This window comes from Accipiter gentilis, chromosome 4 (assembly GCF_929443795.1).
Source record: "Accipiter gentilis chromosome 4, bAccGen1.1, whole genome shotgun sequence".
Taxonomy (NCBI): Eukaryota; Metazoa; Chordata; class Aves; order Accipitriformes; family Accipitridae; genus Astur; species Astur gentilis.
This window is the reverse complement of record NC_064883.1, coordinates 27,475,954-27,495,692: the sequence shown is the minus strand read 5'-3', so window position 1 is coordinate 27,495,692 and position 19,739 is coordinate 27,475,954. Positions and strand designations below refer to the sequence as shown.

Here is a 19,739-nt window from a genome sequence, read left to right as displayed (position 1 = left end):
TAGGAAAACTGTAGTTCCTGAAATGTCATCCCTCATACCTCTGAAAACAAAACTCGGATTTGCTAGAAGTGCAACAGCAGATTATAGGAGGCTGTTCCTCTGTGTATATGTTGTGACTGCATGGAGGAGTTGTGGGATTTTGGATGCATTTCTACACTGACTTTGATAGATACCTTTTTTTTTTTCCCTTCAAGCCATGTAGAATTTTAAGTGGTGTAATTTTGAAAAATCTTTTCCCTTTGTTAATGATTTCCTAACCTATAAATTACTTATACCTTCACCCAAATTTAACTGTTTTAACAGGACTTTGTGATTCGATTCAGGATACAAGAATGTGATTCAGCATGTAAGAATAGGCACAAATGCGAGTGTCCCTCTGAACATCAGGAAACACTTTTTTACTGTGAAAGTGACTGAGCACTGGCTCAGGTTGCCCAGCGAGGTTGTGGAGTATCCCTCCTTGGAGATACATATTCAAAAGCCATCTGGTCGTGGTCCTCAGCAGCTGGCTGTAGGTGGCCCTGCTTGAGCAAGGTGTTGGACCAGATGACTTCCAGAGGTCCCTTCCAACCTCAACCATTCTGTGATTCTGTACTGTTAAGTGGTATGCGTTTACTTAGTGACTTTAACTCCATTCTCAAAGAGTGCAAGGGTAATGTCAATTTTAATTGACTAAAAGAAAGTATTCTGAGAGAAACATCTTATTCATCAAATAGAAGTTATGTCTTTCCTGATCAAGGAAAACTGAAATAGAAATGATTCTTCAAAATACCTCTCATTAAAGAAAGCCAGGGGTAGGAAGTTCATTAGTTAGCTTAGGCTTCTGATACTATTTGAGGACTGTGTAAGGAGTAATTATTCTGTAACTTTAAATGAGGACATTTGCACTCTAATAACTTAGTTCTCATTTTTGTGTCCTTTTCATATATGCTCATTTTATCTGTGTTTTATGGAATTGTCATTTTTATCTGTGATCTCTTCAAAATTTGTGATCATGAAAGGGCTTCAGTGTTTCAGTGAAGGCAATCAATACATGCTGCCATTTAAAAGAGGTGACAATAACATCTTTAGAATGTAGACATCCATGGAAGATTTTCTTTATTTATAAGCTAGTCAAAAAAAAGAAAAAATGTGAATAAATTTTTCACAAGTGCCTAAATCACTGAGGGAGTAACTTTTGATTAGAAGTCAATAACTTTTACCTAAAATTATCATTGGTTAGCGTAGGAAATCCAACCGATTTGTTTTGTTTACCCAATAGAGAACAATTTTTTTATTTATTTCTTGTGGAGGTAGATTTGCAGACTACTGTATTACTAGCAGAGTTTTACTTTAAATCTGCTATTTGTGCTGTTGTAACCAACAACAGCAATCGTAGGTGCTGGTAATCTTCTACTCCTGTGGTTTTGAAGAGAGATCACCGAAGAATTCTTCTCCCAAACCCCTCACAAAAACAAACAAGGATGTTGTAATTTGTTATTTCATAATTCTTTGGTGGGTTTACTGTGGCTGGCTGCCAGGTGCCCACCCAGCTGCTCACTCTCTCTCTCTCTCCTCAACAGGACTGGAGGAGAAAATAAGGTGAAAAAGCTCATAGGTCAATGTAAAGGCATGGAGATCAAGTAATCGATTACTGTCACAGACAAAACAGACTCTACTTGGGGAAAATTAATTTATCACTAGTTAAAATAGAGCTGGATGGTGAGAAACAAAGACAAAACCTAAAACACCTTCATCCCACTCCCCTTGAAGTTGAAGGCTTAACTTTACACCTTCTTTCCCAGTTCCTCTCCTTTCTCCCTGGTCCCAGTGGTGCGGAGGGGATGGGGGATGGGGTGTTTGGTCAGACTGTAACAGTTCCTCACTGCTGTTCCTTCCTTCTCATGCTTTTCCCTGCTCTAGTGTGGGACCTCCACAGGCTGCAGTCCTTCAGGATAAACCTGCTCTAGCGTGGGGTCCTCCACAGACTGCACTGGGGATATCTGCTCCAGCATGGTCTCTTCCACAGGCTACCAGGGAATCTCTGCTCCAGTGCCTGGAGCACCTTCTCCCCCTCCTTCTCTGACCTTGGTGTCTGCAGGGCTCTTTCTCACGCTTTCCCTCATTCCTCATGCTGCTGTGCAGCCTTTTGCCCTTTCTTAAATATGTTTCCCTAGAAGTGCCACCAGCTTGGCTGATGGGCTCAGCTGTGTCCTGCAGTGGGTCTGCTGGAGCCAGCTGGAGCTGGCTGTGTCCAGCACAGGGCAGCCCCTCACCTCCTTCCAGAGAGGCCACCCCTGCTACCAAAATCTTGCCCACAGACACCTGACTAAAAATTCTCACTTTTCCTGTCCTATTTCTAAAGATTTTTTAAATAAAATACTGAAGTGTTTTCATTCTTTTTACCTCCTCTGTTTTTCCAGGTGATATAGCTTTAACCAGATGATTGTTCATATCAATGACTAGTCATTAACAAGTCATTAGTTTAGAGCAATTTCAGCTCTATTGACAAGAAAATATTTTTATTAAAGTAATTTAGAGATGTCTTTTGAGGTGTTCTTGTTCTGCAAAACCTGAAAATTACTGCTCAGCATTGCTTTCTTCTACAGATTCTTTATGAAGAACTGGAGCATTTTCATGGCTCTGAATTCTCGAAGTAGGAATAAATAATGAGTTGGAAAGGGCGGGGGGTGAAGATCAGCTCTGAATGGCTTTGTGTAATTTGGGGATTTACATGAAAAAGGATGGAAAATAGACACAGAGAAAATCTGTAGAAATTACTCAAGGTTGGAAATGATATCTACTGATACTTGGAGAGTGACCTTTTAACTTAGCAGGTGCCTTCATGGGAGAAAATACTTGTTATTAAAGGGTTGCTCAGTCTGGGAGGAAGACACAGAAAGGCCAATAGCTAGAAGTGAAAGCCAGAGACGTTCAAATGAATCTAGTATAATAGCAATCATCTTGTGAGCATGTGTCTCATGCAGTGCTTCATTTTTAAGTCACTGTTTGCCACCTTTTCTGTCAGATGACCGATTACTACTGTTATTCGAGTGTCTGCAACTTTCTGAATATTGTCATAACTTTAAAAAATTGTCTTACTGCTTCATGTAGTTGGTTCTTAACTTGATTTATATTTACTTCTCAACATCCCCCCCTGCTTTTTGTCTGTCTGCTAGAACACAAATTTTTCAGTGTTAAGGTATGGCTTATTGTAAGTCTAGGAATAGCCTGGCAGCACCATGTAATACTGCCGAAGGTGGTGGTGGGAGAATCTATTATCCACTCAGGCTTCCTGCTGAGGTTAAGTAAGCGATATATATATAGATATATAGGCACATATAGAAGCACAGCTTAGGAATGAGAAAGCTGAATAATAATTCCTTTTTGACCTGCATTAGCTGTGAAATGTGCTTGTAAATACAGATTTTAGTTGATGTTTCTGAATAGATGGCAACTGTTTTTGCTTTCCCTAGAACGTGGGGAAGCTGTTACATTGATGTTACGCAGTTACAGAACGTACTTGCATTTTGGTTTCTAATATGCTTAAACTCTCAAAGTAAACTTAAATTTTTATTTTTTGTTTTTAATGTTTGAAAATCATCTATTAATATGCATTTAGGATGGGTTGACAGACTGCTTGAAGTTTAAAAAAAAATTTGTCCAAAATTGTGAATAGTCAATATGGTAGCCAGTGGAAGAATCTAAGATATACCCATTAGCTATTCATGTCTCAGGCTAAAAAGTGAAGATAGCTGCTTAATTGGGGGAAAAAAGCTTCAGAAAGGGAAAGGCTTATGCAAAAGAGCATAAGATTTGCAAGTCAAATGCAAATCCAAAATAAGATAAGCCCAAGAACAAAAAATTATTACTAATTATTACTTTTTTCTAAAGAAAATAGATGAAGGAACACTGACAAGGATTTTGTTAAAGTAGTGGATGATCAAAATTTAAAGCAGTTTCAAGAAGACGCTAGGGTTAAAAGTCCTTTTCGTTTACTACAAAGGAGTTTAGGGAATTTTTGACATCATGTATTGAAGACAAATGGGGAGGGAAGGAGTGTTTTAGATTGAAGCATTCATCTGAAGTTGATAAATAAAAAATTGCTTGGAACAATGGTCTTCACCATTAGTTGACTTAAAAAGAACTCTAATATTAAATCCATTTAATATTGCTGTTAATATTTTAGCAATTACTTAAATGAGCCTTGAAATGAGAGATGGAAATAGGATACCAATTTTTGAGCTTCATTGAGGATTCTAGGAAGTATGGACTGGTTAGCATGAATTCCATACGGGTAATTTCTTGAAATTATGAAATGAATGATAGTATTAGATGTGCAAATTTTAAAATAGTAGTAAAAAGTCAGTGCGAATTTAAAGAAAAGTTATGCCTTATTATTAGAGCTTTACAATGTACTTGGATTTTATAAAGCTTTTGACATGTTCTGTCAGCAAGACTTCTTAGAGAGACAAAAGTAATGATAAGATGAAAGGGAGGATCTTTAATGTTTAGTTAAAGAACAGAAAACAGATACATTTTTGTTATTGCAAAATGTCACTAGAGGAGTTTCATGTCTATCTGCAAGTATCTGTTCAGTACTGGAAATGGTCTATAGTGTGCTTAATTGCAAGGGGTCATGCAGAATTATTCAGGGCAGTACTAATTGAAATGTCTGTGAAATCCCCATTCTGAAACAGCCAAGTTCCAGAAAAATCTCTCCTGAGGTCTCCTGTCTTTTCCTATGGACTCTCCTACTGCATAAAAATTGTCTTCAACTGTGTGTTTAGAAATTAAAGAAACCACACTGCTTACTGGTAGTGTTGGTTTTTGTTGTTGGTTTGGGGTTTGGGGTTTTGGGGGTTTTTTTGCTTTCTCCCTCCTATATTATGTATAGAGCTGTAGAGCAGGGCAGAAATATATTGGACAGAGAAATGGAAAGGTAGCAGGGTATGGCGAGAAGTGAGAAATAGAATGTGTGTAGAAAGCCAGCTTATAATGTTGATTATGAGCAAAAATGGGATGAGGAGGGTGGACAAGTTCATCATTGGCTTTATAACAGAAATGGATGGATTCAACTCCACACTTAGGAAATCCCTAATTCAGGTTGGGGGCAGCTGTGAGGGAAAGAATCTCTCTGTCCTGAAACATTTGCTGCTGCATGTGGTAGAAGACCTCATCCTAAGGCAGATGAAACTTCATGCTTCTGTTCTTAGGTTCTCACCCTTCTCCAAGAGCTGTTGTCTACTTACATTATGTAAACTGTTTAACGTTTTAATGCTTTTAATACTGAAGGCATTCCTGTGTGAGGAATACGATAGACAAAATTATTATGGATAGGTTATTATCTTGACAAGCTTATGTTATAAGTGAAGATAATTAGTTGTATCTTCATATTTACATGTAGTTGCTTCAAAAAATTCTAAAATTAATCTCTAATGTTCTTTTAGACTGATGTAATATACTGTTGAAGATTAAGTTACTGGGACCAGAGGATATGCAACCAAGAGTTCAGAGGAAATTTAAGGATTAAATAATTTGATTAACTGTTTATTTTCATGGGTGCCTGAGGACTGAAATGGCAAATGTGTCATTCTATTTATTTATTAAGTTGTCAGTGGAATTCAGGGACCTTTACAGGCCTGTATATCTGACATCCTTTAGGGAAAACTACCAAAAACTGAAATAAAGAATATAATTAGTGAACCAGGTAAATATGACCTGCATGGAGTCCTGAATATTGCTTCTGTAAAGGGAAGTCCTGCCTTAAACCTTCTGGACTTCATAGAAGGATTAACAAATATGCAGGGAGAAGGTAATCTGATTGATAAAGTCCGCTTGATTTTTCCAGTTGGGTTTAACAAGGCTTGTAAGGAAAGAAAGCAGTCATGGGATAAGAGGAAGGATATTTTCCCAGGTAAATAATTAGTTAAAAGATGGGAAATGGAGGGTAGAAATAAATAGCTCTTTCAGATGAGCCTTGAGGTGAGAGAGTTTATCAATGGTAGCATTATTTGGAATAGTGAAGATGAGAAGAGACACTGAAGAACTACAGAGTGATCTTAATGAGTTTGCTTGAGCAATAATATGACAGAAAAATTCTTCAGTATGTAAATACAAAGTGATACAAATGTTGATATGTGGATGACTGTCCTAACTTCATGCACAAGATGATGAACTCTGAGCTGCTAGTGATACTTGAGGAGTGAGATCTTAGGAATTATCAGTGCTGGTTCATTGAAAACGTCAGCTTATGATCATTCCAAAAACCAATGTGAATGTTAGAAATTGTTAAGAAAGGAATAGAGAGCAAAACAGAAGAATCCTTATTCCACTGGATAAACTTATGATTAATCCTGCTGTGTGCAGTTCGGTACCTCATTTCAAAGATGTTCATTATAATGGAATTGCAGGTGGTTTAGAAAAAGGCATCGTGGGCAGTATTATGCGTAAAATGGCTTTTACATGAGAAACCAGCTGAGTAGATGAGGACTCTTTAGCCAGGAAAAGACAACTTATAGGGGAATACTATAGAGAGGGATTTTTGAACAAAGTTGTAAGTGACATGGAAGTCAGTGCACATAGACTATTTGCTGGTTCTTCACTCAAGGCCAAGAGCTAGATGTCATCAAAGCTAGCAGCAGCCAGGTTCAAAACAGACAAAATAAGGTGGTTCCTTATATAATGGGTAGCAGATGTGTGCAGCTCCTCATGAAGATGATGTTGCAAATCCAGAATGTTTACGTAGTTTCAGGGGAGACTGGAAAAAACATTGAAAAGCAGATTCATTCAGAGTTACTAAATAGATAAAATATATCAGCCTAGAGAAATTCCTTGAGCTGAAAATAGTTGGAGTCTGGGAAAATATTAGGGGAAGTATAAGTACCCTATACGCTTGCCTTCCTCTTACTCTTGGTATCTGCATATGGTCCCTGTTCTTTCAGAGCAGAGTGGGGCTGGAAACGACGAATTATAAACACAATCTTTCTTGTTATCACAAAGTATGTAGTAAAGTTTTCTGCAGCTGCACTCCCTGAGCACAAATGATGAGCTTACTGGCCTACCTTGACCATTGCTCTGTAACAGTATAGCTGTCTTTGGTTTTGTTGGCTCAATAAAAACAGTACTAGTGGAAGTTGGTTTTGAGTATGAGCTTTGAAGGAGCAAAGGGTTATGTGAACACGTGGCTTTGAATACGAGTTCAGATCATTAATACCCTTTAGCAGATCTTTAGAGCTTCACAAGAGATCTTCAGGACTGTAGCATATCCTTAGTGTTCAGCAACAGCTGGATCACAATGCCAGATGTGTATTAGACTTGATAAAACAAGACTGACTTCAGACTTCTTATAGGTAAAGCAAGACATTTTAAGAATATAGAAGAATATTGGAAGAAAAATAAGACATTATGGGAAAGAAATTAAATCAGGAAAACTTTTACGTTCTGTTCCTACAGTTACTGGATAGAAACACTGCCTTCTTGTAGGTTAAATGTTTCCTCATTTGTGCAACTCGGGGATTTTACTAGGACCCTTGTTCTACAAATTTCTGCACAGGTATTTTTAAATAGATGCTGCCTCACAGTTTAGTTGCAAGGTCATGTACTAGACATGCTGAAATCAGTGAATCACCAAAATTAGATGAAGCATAGCACAAAGTCCTAGCTAGATTGAAAATGTTAGCCAAACTTCCATACAACAGTGATTTTAATTGAATCTACAGTATATTGATGACAGGAAGAAATGGTCTAAAGCTAAAATTTAATCTAAAAAATCCAATTAACTCATATTGCCAAGTCAATATAAATAACTTTAAAAGTTTCTTTACAAACTCTCAAACAATAGCCACTTCCCGATTTTATCAATAAAAGGGTATATAGTTTTATACTTACTAATGTTAACAGGTCTAAACAAGTCAGACTGTTTTCTTGAAAACAAATGCTTTGTTGTCTAAAAATTTTCTTTTAATGTAATTGAAAGTAGAGTTGCTCATATTTAAAAAAAATCCTAATAGTGTACAGCTCTGTCATGCTGAAAGAGGTGGTATGTAATTGCCAAGTGCAGATGCACATGCAAGAGTGATGCTAAACAGTAAACCACATTCATATTTCATTTCTGTAGAAGGTGCATAGTGGTTTGGGTGAACTAATCCTTCAATATTGCCAGCTATGTATAATAAAACATGTTAAAGGATTATTATTTATGGGATTGCTATGAATTTTTTATATCTACACTTGTAGCTTATTTTCATTTTAAAGACTGTAGACCATAACTCTGTACTTTTAATTTTGTATTCAGTATGGGGAGTTAATCCCAGAATGGGGCTTTTTTGATGCAAAATCTGAATGCTTGTGTAGTAACAACAGCTGTCTCCTCACCATGTGGTATCTTCCATTGCTTTACTGAAAAGATGAATTTTGGCCCAGTGTTTCAGTAATATTGGACACACATGGTTTTAGGTGACAAAGCAGTATGTTTATGCATTTATTTGACTCTCGCAGTTACAGTTGGCTACAGATTAGAACGGGGAGAATACATTCACACCATGACCACCCTCATAGCTGCTTGTAGTAGTTGGATCACAGTAGGCGCTGTTGCATCTAAAGACACAATTAACTGTTGCTGAGGAATTGCAAATTCACAAAAGCTCTTTTACAGCTTTAGCGGTTGAGAGTGGATTTTCTAAAAGCTTTTTCAAAGATTTTTCAAATTTATAAATGTTTTAGATCATCCCATTTTAAATTATTGTCAACTTGAAATAAGATTAACAAGTTCATATTTTAATGTAGCTAATGAATTCTTGTGCTGTGAATTAGCTATGTAATTAGCTACAGAATGATTGTAGTTTTGTCCATTATTTAGGAAGATAACCTTGTGAGTTCTGTAATATTTACAAATCATTAGTAAACTTCTGAGCACCTAGGAAAGTCAAAGCTTGCCAAAAAAGTCTGAAAATAAAACTTAACAGAAAGCTTCCGATGTGTATATCACTGAAACGATGATCTTGATTTCCGTGTGTAATTGCTTAGATATGCTTTGGATATGGTAAGAGAGAATAGCTGTGAATTTACTATTAAAAAACAAAACAAAACAAAACAAACCCAAACCAACAACCAAAAAAACCCTCCAAAACACCAACAAAAAAAATCACAAAGTTTTAATACACATTAAATTTTAAAATTACAGTAAACTCCTTATTAGGGCTAATTTTGAGGTATGAAATGTGACTAATTTTTGAAAAAAGGGTCTTAACCAAAAATCTTAGAAGAATTCATTATTTAAATTAGTGATGGAAATTTTTGTAAGTAGAACAATAAGTACCCCAAATCTTCCCTTCTAAAAATCTCTGAGAAATATTTTAGTACAAAATATATATATATGGAGTACAATATAACAAATAAATAAATGGAGTATATTAACTTGTTTACTACAATAGAATTAATAAGGTGTTATGTGGAGATTTTCTATGCATTTATCATTTCTTCTGTAGGCCAGAGTGTAATTGTATGATAATGCATGTAATGTATGTGTGAGATCTCTCACATACACACGCACACGATTTAAGTGTCTTGCATTTGAGTCATCGTAGACAATTCATTTTATACTTGTATTAAAAACTATCCGAATATGAACGTCTGAGGCTTTTTCAGCATGGAATAAAGGACTACGTGGATCCAAACTAGGACGATTGATGAAATCCTTGCTACTATTGGCTATTATTTACTGTCTTTTAAGTGGCAGGTTGTATTTATGCCAATTTATCTGCTTCAGGGAACACTCTTGATAGCAGAACAAAGTGAATAAAAGTAGTTTGCTTTGCAAATGAATGCAAATGGTGGAGCCTTTCGGGAAGCCCTTTAACAGGAGCAATGCACTTTGATTATGAGTGAAGCTGCCATTTGGACATGGTGAAAAGAGCACGCTTGAACCATTGATTGGGGGAGACAGTAAAAAGTCAGGAAGGGCCCCGTTAAGCTTGCGGTGCGGCAGGCGGATGTCAGCGTGGTTAGAGCACAGTGGGAGAATGACAGGCAGGATTAGTGTCAGGGAGAAGCTTTGCTGTAGTTGTGGAGATGGTCCCTGGGGTCACTCACCTCTGACTGTTGTTCTGTGCTGATGGCTCTGTAATGCAAACTGCTTGATATGTGCCTGTTCATTATCGGAAATGGTGATTAGAAGAGGTATGTCATAAAGAATTCCTTACAAATAAATGAAATGGCAAACTACTGATGGTAACAAACGTTTGGCTCTGCGGTCGCTGCCAAAGATGCTGCAAATGGTCACTGCGTCTTGCCTTCTGAGGCAAGCACGACTTGATGCCTTAAACTGCTGGACTTGCGTGTTCCTTCTCTGTTCACCTCTGTTTGGCCGTTATGAAGACAGTTATTTTTAACAGATTGTCTTATGTAGTTAGAGCAAAACATTTTTATATCTTTTGGTTATTGGGTGGTAGAAGCATCCGGTTTGGTTTTGTGGCATAACCGTGTGTGGGGCAGGGCCGGGGGGAGGGATGTGAATGTTTGTTTAATAGTCTTAATGGAGTATCAGAATCAACAGATTTCATTCCTGAATCATATCAGAATGCTAAAACATGGGATGATTACAGTGACAAGAAGCTAAAATGACTGTTCTGTTTTATTTAGAGGCTTTTTAAAAATGTAAGAACGAGGATATTTTCTTTGTCTTTGCTGAAAAATCTTACATGTGCAATTAAATAAATGGCTAAAATTTTTCATCTAAAGCTGTGATTTAATCTTCCATAAAAGTATTGTTGCCTTTTACTGCATTTGTAGTGTTATGTACATTGTATAAATGTTGACAGAAATTAAATGTGTTAGTGTGTACAATATACAAAATGCATTTTTTGAGTTTTAAGGATTTTTTATATCTTACTCTTGGTCTGTTGTTTTCATGCATTTTCAGCACCAGCACAGGGAGATGGTAGCCAGATACTTGAAACTATTTCTCTCTCTCTCTTTTTTTTTTTTTTTTTTTTTACACCATTTGATTAATATGTTTCAAGGTCTTTTCAGTATATTACCTCACAAAAATATGTCCAATATCCTAGTGTAATGAATGTTTTACAAATGTTTTACAGGCACCTGAATGGACAGAGGAGGACCTCAGCCAGCTGACAAGAAGTATGGTTAAGTTCCCAGGGGGGACCCCAGGTCGATGGGAAAAGATTGCTCACGAATTGGGTCGATCAGTGGCAGATGTGAGTTCACTCAGATTTGCATTGTATAGAGAGTGACAAACCAGAACAAGACAGGCAGTGTAGAAGGCAAACGTATATGGGGGCCGACATTGTCTTTTGAGAGGGACTACAATCCTTTTAGGACCTGGAAGTGAACCATTAACTAACTATGCAAGAAGCAGATGTCAGCCAGTTTCTCCCTCCACAATTAACAGCTGTAACTGATCAGCTGGACGGGGGATTCTGGTGCTTAAAGTCCTGAGCTACTGTAACCCAATAACAGAAAAACAATGCGCTTCGGGTTTTGTAGCAATCTCCTTTCGCTGCAAGCCAAAGTTTGTGTGACTTGGTTAAAGATTACATTTCTGTTTCAAGCCAGTCCTTAAAAGATGTAGATGAGCTAATGGTGTTTAGACAGGTGGTTTCCATTAATTAAAATGAAATATCTTTACCAACTTTAAAATGAGTTATACATATGACACCAGTTCAGTCCCTTTTTCTGGATTATAGCATAGTTAATAATGATATTGTGTCAAATGATTAATATCCTTGTTAATTCATATTTTATAGTATTGTACCAGATATCAAAGAAAGCTTGTACTTACAGATTTTAAGTGTTATGATCTTAAAATCCTTAGGGGCTAGGCTGTAAAAGACTTTTCCTTTTCAAGCAATAGATCACTAGAACATGATGTAGTGTCTGCTGAGGACCATTTGAAAGCCCTTTCAGCTGACCCTATTTTATAGGCTCTGGAGAGGTTAATGAGAATAATGTTCAAACCTGTTCATGTACATTTTCAGATTAGATGTTCTTTATTTATTATATTTTGGGAATTATCTTAAATAATGGGAAACAAAGCCTCTGGCTAGTGTGAAATATAACCCATTATAGCCTTCTGGGCAATTTGAATACTTTTTAAGTGGTTTTTTTCCCCATTGATATAATCACAAAAAGATATTTTTTAGAAGTTATTTTTAAAGACTTAATGCATCTATACAGTTCTGTTACATATACTAGAAAACAAGCCAATTGCATTCTTATCATTTTAGAACAACACATATTATTTGCAAATAAGTAGATCTAAGGAAGAAGTCACTAACCTGCTATGCAAGTGATGAAATTGGGTCTTTTTTTTGTTTGTTCTGTTTAGTCTTGTTATCATACTCCTTGAAGTATTTATACTAGTGAATTGGAGTGACTTTATTAAGAAGGTGCTACATTTTCCTAAGCAGATATTAACAGCAAAAATATTTCATATGGCTTGGTAGTACGTGGTATGCATGGGAAAACTTTTAAGATTGCTTTGGAAAAAGTGATTAATTTGCTTGATACTGATAATACAGACATGTGATAGGTATATGTGGAACCATTCCACAAAACTAACACTGTCTTAAGATTCCTTTTGCACCCATTTTCTGCTCTATTCCTTGATGCAGATGTAAAAACGGTCTTTATTAAGAATCCTTTGCATAATATATTTGGCCACACATCCAGTACTAGAAAGAAAAAACAAAGCTCAGTTGCTTCTTCCATTAGCTGAGAAGTCTTGAGCAACATGCTGTTCGTTTCAGTGAATTGGAAAGAGAAATGAAAGAAAGGCTTATGTTCTATGAGCTGTCATTTTCTTGCATGAAAAAAAAGGAATTTTCAGGGATTTTTATTTGTGGAGAAAGGTCTGCATGTAATCCTTTTTACTTCCAGTGACCTCCAACTCTGATTAATGTAAGTGTTCTCCACACAAGTTTTTACTTCTCTAAAAATTTCCAACTGCTGATAATGCTGGGTCAGCCTTCCTGGCATAGACTACATTAGAGTTTCTGTTACTTTTATCATTGCATTACATGGAGTTGCAGCAATTAGGTTTTAAGAGGAAATGCTTAAACAAAAGCTTCCTGGAAACTTCTCTGGATATCAAACTGTTATTGAACCGGTATCAGCAATGCTGAAACTGGGAACTACTTCAGATATATCTATTCAGCTATTGAACAAGATGTACAGCTTATCCTTTATATTTGTTGAAGGTGACATAGAATAGCATCTAAATTTACAGCAAGGATTCTTATTTTGCTTGGGCATCACCATAGGTGGATAAGAAATGTTACGCTAAAACTGCAGGAAAGACTTCTGGTTTTGTTAAACTTTGTGCAAGAAAAAGAGGTGTTTCATGTGCAGGCAGCATTTGCTGCCCAAACAACTGTTCCCTGTTTCCACTGCAAGAGGTGCAGGGAGGTAAGTTTTGGTGTATGAGGTGCTGTTTTGAAAAAGCTTGTGTAGCAGAGTTTGGGAATCCCTTGCTTATAGCTAATTTAACATTAGTCAAGCCAGAGGGAGTTTGAAGTGTGTATTATCTGGCAAATACACTAGGTCTTAAAAAAGAAAAACATTCAAGGGCAAATTTCCAACATTTTCTCTGACACAGGAAATACCTTTTAAAAACTTGAGACCACTTTCTGCGTGTTTCTTCTCCTGTAAAGTATCAAGAACAGTAAGTCTTGCTTTTCCTTTCACAGTTAGAGAACTATAGTAGAAAGGATTGACATGGTAACAGTGTGGTTGTTTCCATGTGATTTTAAGCATTCAAACCCTTTTTAATATTAGATTAGCTAAATAGGTGTTAATAAAAACAGTTCAAAGTCATCCAGTCCAAAATGCTCTCTCCATTGTTGCTTCTGTCTCAAAGCTTTCTTCCTCAGCAAAAAAAGTTAGAAAAATATTTCAATACTTTTTAAAGAATAAGCTGAAACCATTCATATATACCAGAAAAGCATCAGTGAAATTCACTTCCTCTACCCCAAAGAAATTACATTTCAAATTGCCTTAAACTCCATCCTTTTTTAAAGAAGTAAATTCTTACATTAAGCTATATTCATTTCCACTGGCAATTTTTAAGCAGGATGAAGTGACTTGAGGAGAGTGTTCTTGGCTTTTATGAACTTTTCAGCTTCATAGTGTTGTTTTAACTTAAGTTTTGTGGGTTTATTTGTTTTGGAGTTGTTTTTATATATTTCTGAATTTTCCTCCTGCCATTATGTTAATGAGTTTTGGAACTGTATAAAGGGAAGTGTCTAATGCTTGGAGCTTTAATACTGCTTTTTCACATACAAAGAAGGCCCCGAAAGTTTGTGTGTCTGAGTCATTTCCAGAGATATTTGTTCAGCTTGGAAAATTCTTCCTTGATTTTGCTAGAACATGACTTTGATACTCCAGAATCTGGTGAGCACATGTAAATCTTACAAAGCGAAGAGGAACTGAAAGTATATTGGAAGATGAGTAGAATTCAAAAAGGTCAGGACAAATTGGAAAAATAAGGTGCAAAAAATAGGGTGAAGTTAGAGACTATATATGCGAGGACACATAGCAAGATGGTGATCAGGTTCACAAATAAAAGATGCCAAACAACTGGCTAGGGGTGGCTCTTAAGCAGGAGGAATGTGGGGATTAGCGGAGATAATGAGCTAGATACAAGTCAACAAACAGCGAGTTGTTGTGAAAAAGGGAAGCATCTTACTGAGAATATACAAACAGAAGGATGGTAAACCTGCATCTACATCCTTAGTTTGTGTCTAGTTTTCAGTATTGCATTTAAACACATGATTCAATATGAGAATCCAGATGAGAATGAAGATAATAATAGGTCTCTAAGTGTGACCTGCAAGGAAAGATTGTGAAGGAATTAATTTTGTTGAACTGAAATAAAATATGAACTGAGGATGTAAGTATTCAACTACATAAAAAGAAAACTGTAAAGAGGAAGGGGCTTGTGCACTGTATTAGTTTTATAGGGCAAGAAGTAATTACCTCAAATTTTATCACAGGCTGCAGAGTTAGGACATTGAGGGGCAAAGAATTACAATGGAGATGATAAAGCAGTGGAATAAGCTGCTGTGGACGCTCTGTATTTGCAGGCCTTTGAGAACAGGTTACACAAACATCTGCAGGAAACAACATCAATGTAGTGATTCTGCCTGAAGTTAGGTCCTTCTCTTCATATGGTCTATGATTGGACTAGCAAGTGTAAGCCATCTAGGAGGAAAAGGGGAGGAAACAAAACCTTCCCTACAATTGGAAGCATGTGTGAACTAATCTTAAAAAATGTAAAATTAAAGCCAGATAGTCACTATAGTATACCTTAGCTTGACTGTTCTCAAATTCAGTAATTCCTAACAAGGCATTCTTTCAGATTTTTTTTTTTCTTTTCTACTACTGTTCAAATTGGGGGTTTGTAGACATTTAAGTTTGTTAATTGTTATTTCCCAAAATACTGCACAAATAAGGATTACTGTAAGGCCCGTTATATGGGCATGTCTACCAGATTCTCCGTCCAAACAGGTACTTCCACACGATGTGATGCAGGCCACTGGGAAAGTGCCAGCCGAAATCCAACAACAAACAGTTTTGTCCATGCTGTAGTGCTCCCAAGTTCATTCAGCTCTGCTGTTTCTATTTAAGCTGCCTCATGTGATACCAGCATAAATATCTTTGCAACATATTCCTATGCTTTTCAGCTTAGAGCTAGGTTAAGCTTGCAACCGTGGTGCAGACATACTGTAAGAAGGCTTATGACTTTAACTTTTGTCATATTAAATACAGGATATGTTTATCTTGTCTTTCTTCAGGAAGATATCTTTTAACAGCCAATGAATAATCAACCCAAAATAGATGAGGTTAAGTTGCGCTCATTTTATCAGTATGTTTAATTATTTAAATTGCCAATTGTCATTTTAATATGTGCATATTGGGAATTTAGCAATCTTTTCCTGTAAAGATGATTTTCAACTGGCTTAGTATAATGAAAACTTACTGTTTTCACAACTGAGAGTTGCTACAGCTCTTTAAGTAACTTTTATTGCAATTGGCTGGTGTTATAAATTAGATTTTTAAGTATTTTGATTATGAAACTGAGTTCAGTTAACTCTAATCAGGATTCCTGCCTGCTGACCTGGTTACCTGTACCACTGTTCTCTGTCATCCTCTAAACATCTGTTCTTTGACCCATTTTCCTTGCTGAATTTCTTGCTCCAGGGTTAGTTCTCATTCCTGTCCTCCAATACTTAAGGAAATAATTGACCTTTTAAAACAAAATTTAAAAGTTATGTTTGAATTTCCTAAGCACTGTGAACACCCTATAACATAGTATAAATAATGAATGGAATGGAGTTTCAAGGCTACTATTTCTGCAAAAATGATATTGTTTGATTTGACAAATGCTAAGCCTTATGAAGATTTATAACAATGATTGTCATCTTTTGCTGAATTCAAAAATTTAGTAAAAGCACTTAGATGTGAAATTATATAATAACGTTATACTTGACAATACTTACCTTTATAGATAAAAAGTTTTAAAAAAAATATTTGCTGAAAGGCATAAATTAATTTCAGGAACTACAAAGGACGTTCAAATTGTAAAAATAACAGAGGAAGTAAAAGCTGTCTGGCATGCCAAACAGACTTTAATGTGATTATTAGGTACAGGTTTTTTAAATTAAAAGCAAAGAGATCTCAGATTTCATACTTGTGAAGTAATATCATTCACTTGTCTTACAGGATTTAAACTGATTCTGTTTGCTCCTGCGGTCACTAATCTCATGCATTTGTGTTGCAAAAACAGACTGACTGGAATTTGCTGCCTGTATAGAAAAACACTAAGGTAGACAGCAAAACAACAGACAGGTGGCTATATTTGAGCAGACATTCTGAATTATCATGAAACCCAAAAGCATAAGGTTTTGGGGGTGTGCTTATTTTGTGGCGTCTCTTGTATGTCCAAACAACAGTTTCAGTGTTTAAGCCTGACTGCATGAGTTCATACTCATTGTACTTTATACACCGTTCTAAACTAGATTTCTTATTTTTGACAAATGCAAGCTCTTTACCTTGCCAGCAAGAAAACATCTATATGAGAAATGATCCATATGTAAAAGTTCATTAATGTATTAGGTTTTTTGCTTCTGGAGATTGTTTTCCTAAGTCTGTTTTACATTTCATTTTGTACACTGTGTCTGTGTTAATTGCTGTGCTCTCCAGTTGTGGATATTCTGAAACATTCACCCTTAGCAGCTTGCATATATTTATGTAATCAATAGTTCTTCCAGTTGCTTATTGAAGTATAATGACCTAGCTTTGGACTGAGGTCCAAAAGAGGTTATGAATATCTAAGATGGGATTTAGATCATATGTAGGTCATGTAGATCCCTCAGTCTGAGAGTGAAATCTTCAAAACACCTGTCTAATCCTACAGACTCACCAGAATGTCTCTGTTGATACTTGGAGGAGAGGAAAAGGTGGTTGCTGTTTACAATTCCCTCATTGTAAAAAGTTTTCCTCTGTGCGGTTCTACAGTTGCCTCTACCGTTTTTGCAGAATTGGGCAGCACAATGCATCTTACATCCAAATGCAAATGGACTGACTTCCTTCTCATAGAGCATGACCAGAGCATTCTTCTTACTTAGAGGAGAAAGTTTGGGTTTTTTTTACAGAAGACAATGGGACACCAACTTTTAACTCAAATAGATGGCTTGTGGGGTGGTCAAACCAGTGATGTTGCAACTTCTTTGAGTGGCTTGAATTAATGTAATATTCCATATACATCCTGGTGAGCTGGTTTGAATTCCATTGCAGAATTCAAATCTGACTCTCAGGAAAGGTAATGCATTTTGCATCAACAGTCAGGAAATAAGATGCCCAGGCATTTGTTGCAATGGGCATTTGAGCCAATCTTCTCTCCTACATGGGTGCCCATAGTATTGAGCTAAACACTTTCAAAAATGGGCTTTAACTGTCAGAAAAAAAAGGAAGAAAAAAAAAAAGCATAGTATGAAGCCTCCAGCATCATGACAATTCTAGTTGCTGAGTTCTTCTTCTTTGTGTCCTGAAAAAACGAGGAATTCTGCCGCTGCTTTGAATTAACTATTTGGGCACTTAAACTGGAGAGGGCTTAGTGTTCTACATCTGGTTATTTAGGGCAAGTTTGCCATTTTTGCAGGCCACATCTTAAACTGCTTCATAATTAAGCTCACAGTTGTTTAGGGGATTTCTGTTGAGGTAGTTACCTCTTCTCCATCAGGAGATAGTGGCAAAGTTCAGAATCACACATGGCTTCAAAGTCCGCAACCATAAGAAAATTGTACTGTTGCCAGATGCAACTGGTTGGTCTAAGCAAATTCAGTTAAATTCATAATATGTTTCTTAGTTTTTTCATGAATAAAAGCACAATGTCCTTAAAATACTCATTTGCTATATTAGCATTAAGTTTAACATGTCATTTATGCAGTGGATAAAGACTAGTTACGTTACATACTTTTGGGAAAATCGTTAACAATCTACTAAGCAAACTGTTACAAGCAGTGCCAAAACAAAGGTGCATATTTTAAATATTTCATTTCAAGAGATCTAGTAAGTTGCAAATACTTTCAAAAATTGAGAATGATTTAGCTTGATGCCTCAGTATTTGAAGTTTCACCAATCTTAAAACTGGAGGACAATTTTAGCAGCCCTTTTAGTGTATGTAAGGGAAGGCAGTTTATAAAGCAATGAATTTTGAGTCTGTCACATGAAAATAATGGGTCATTATTGTTGTCTGACTTGGGTCAAACAGTTCTTGATACAGTTGTGGTTGCTATGAAAAAGGTATTTAGATCTAGATTGGAAGAACAACTCAGTGCAGCAGGTAGTATTTTAGTTTTAAAGCAAGAACTTCAAGTTTGGCAATTTATTCTGTGCTGTTCTGGAAGCAGCACAGGTTAGATCTGCAAAAACCTACTACTTTGACAAAACAAGGAAGGCGTTAAAATCTTTCTGTGTCTGGCTTTCTTTTATGAGAAAAATGTGATTATAACTCAAATTAGCTTCAAAGATTCGAGAAATTCCTCATTGCTGCGTACTAGCCTCAACTACTCACAGTCTGTCTCCACATTGGTTTTTTCCATAATTCCACAGATCTTGGCATTTTTGCATGACATAACTAGATGGAGAACATGCAGGAAGGTAACAGCTGGGTGAACAGAATGCTGCTACTGGGACAGCAAATTTCTGATAGTTGATGCTGAGAAATTGTGGCAGCTTTAGTAAATTTTTAGAGAACTTCTGCTCAGGAAGATGCTAAGAATAGTGAACAACTTTGTCAGAACCTCTAGTTTTCAGTAGCACAGTAACGTATCATCCTTCCTTGCAAGAAGGTTATATACATTTGGGAAGCCAAATGACATGGGTTATTTCTTCCTCTACAAACCCCACATTATTTTCTCAGAATGTTGTCAGAACCCAAGAGATTTTAATTCTGTAAGTATCTGTTGCAATCCTACTCAACAGAGAAAGAAGGTAGATTGTTGCCTGCAGAAGATTGCCAGGAGACAGCAAAATGGGAAGACTTCAAAGCCCCGTTGGTGTGTGCCCGGCAAAGCTGGGCTGGTTGTGGCACTGGAGGGGTCAGCTGAAGTGATGGGCTGGTGGCTGCTGCTGTGGGAATGGGGAATTGCTCTTCATCTTATGCAAAAGGGCTGCTTCTCTCTGTTCGGCATCAGTAGAATCACTGTACCTGATTTTAGAGAGTTTTCCTTCTAGGTCTC

At 36.6% G+C, this 19,739-nt stretch overlaps 1 protein-coding gene across 1 annotated transcript in view; it reads left to right on the top strand.

Annotated features, from left to right (window-relative positions):
• DNAJC1 (DnaJ heat shock protein family (Hsp40) member C1) overlaps positions 1 to 19,739 on the top strand; it is a 119,910-nt gene that overhangs the window by 93,179 nt on the left and 6,992 nt on the right. The window contains exon 9 of the mRNA XM_049798208.1: positions 11,076 to 11,195. Coding sequence (XP_049654165.1) covers positions 11,076 to 11,195 — 120 coding nt within the window. The remainder of the gene's footprint in view (positions 1 to 11,075; positions 11,196 to 19,739) is intronic.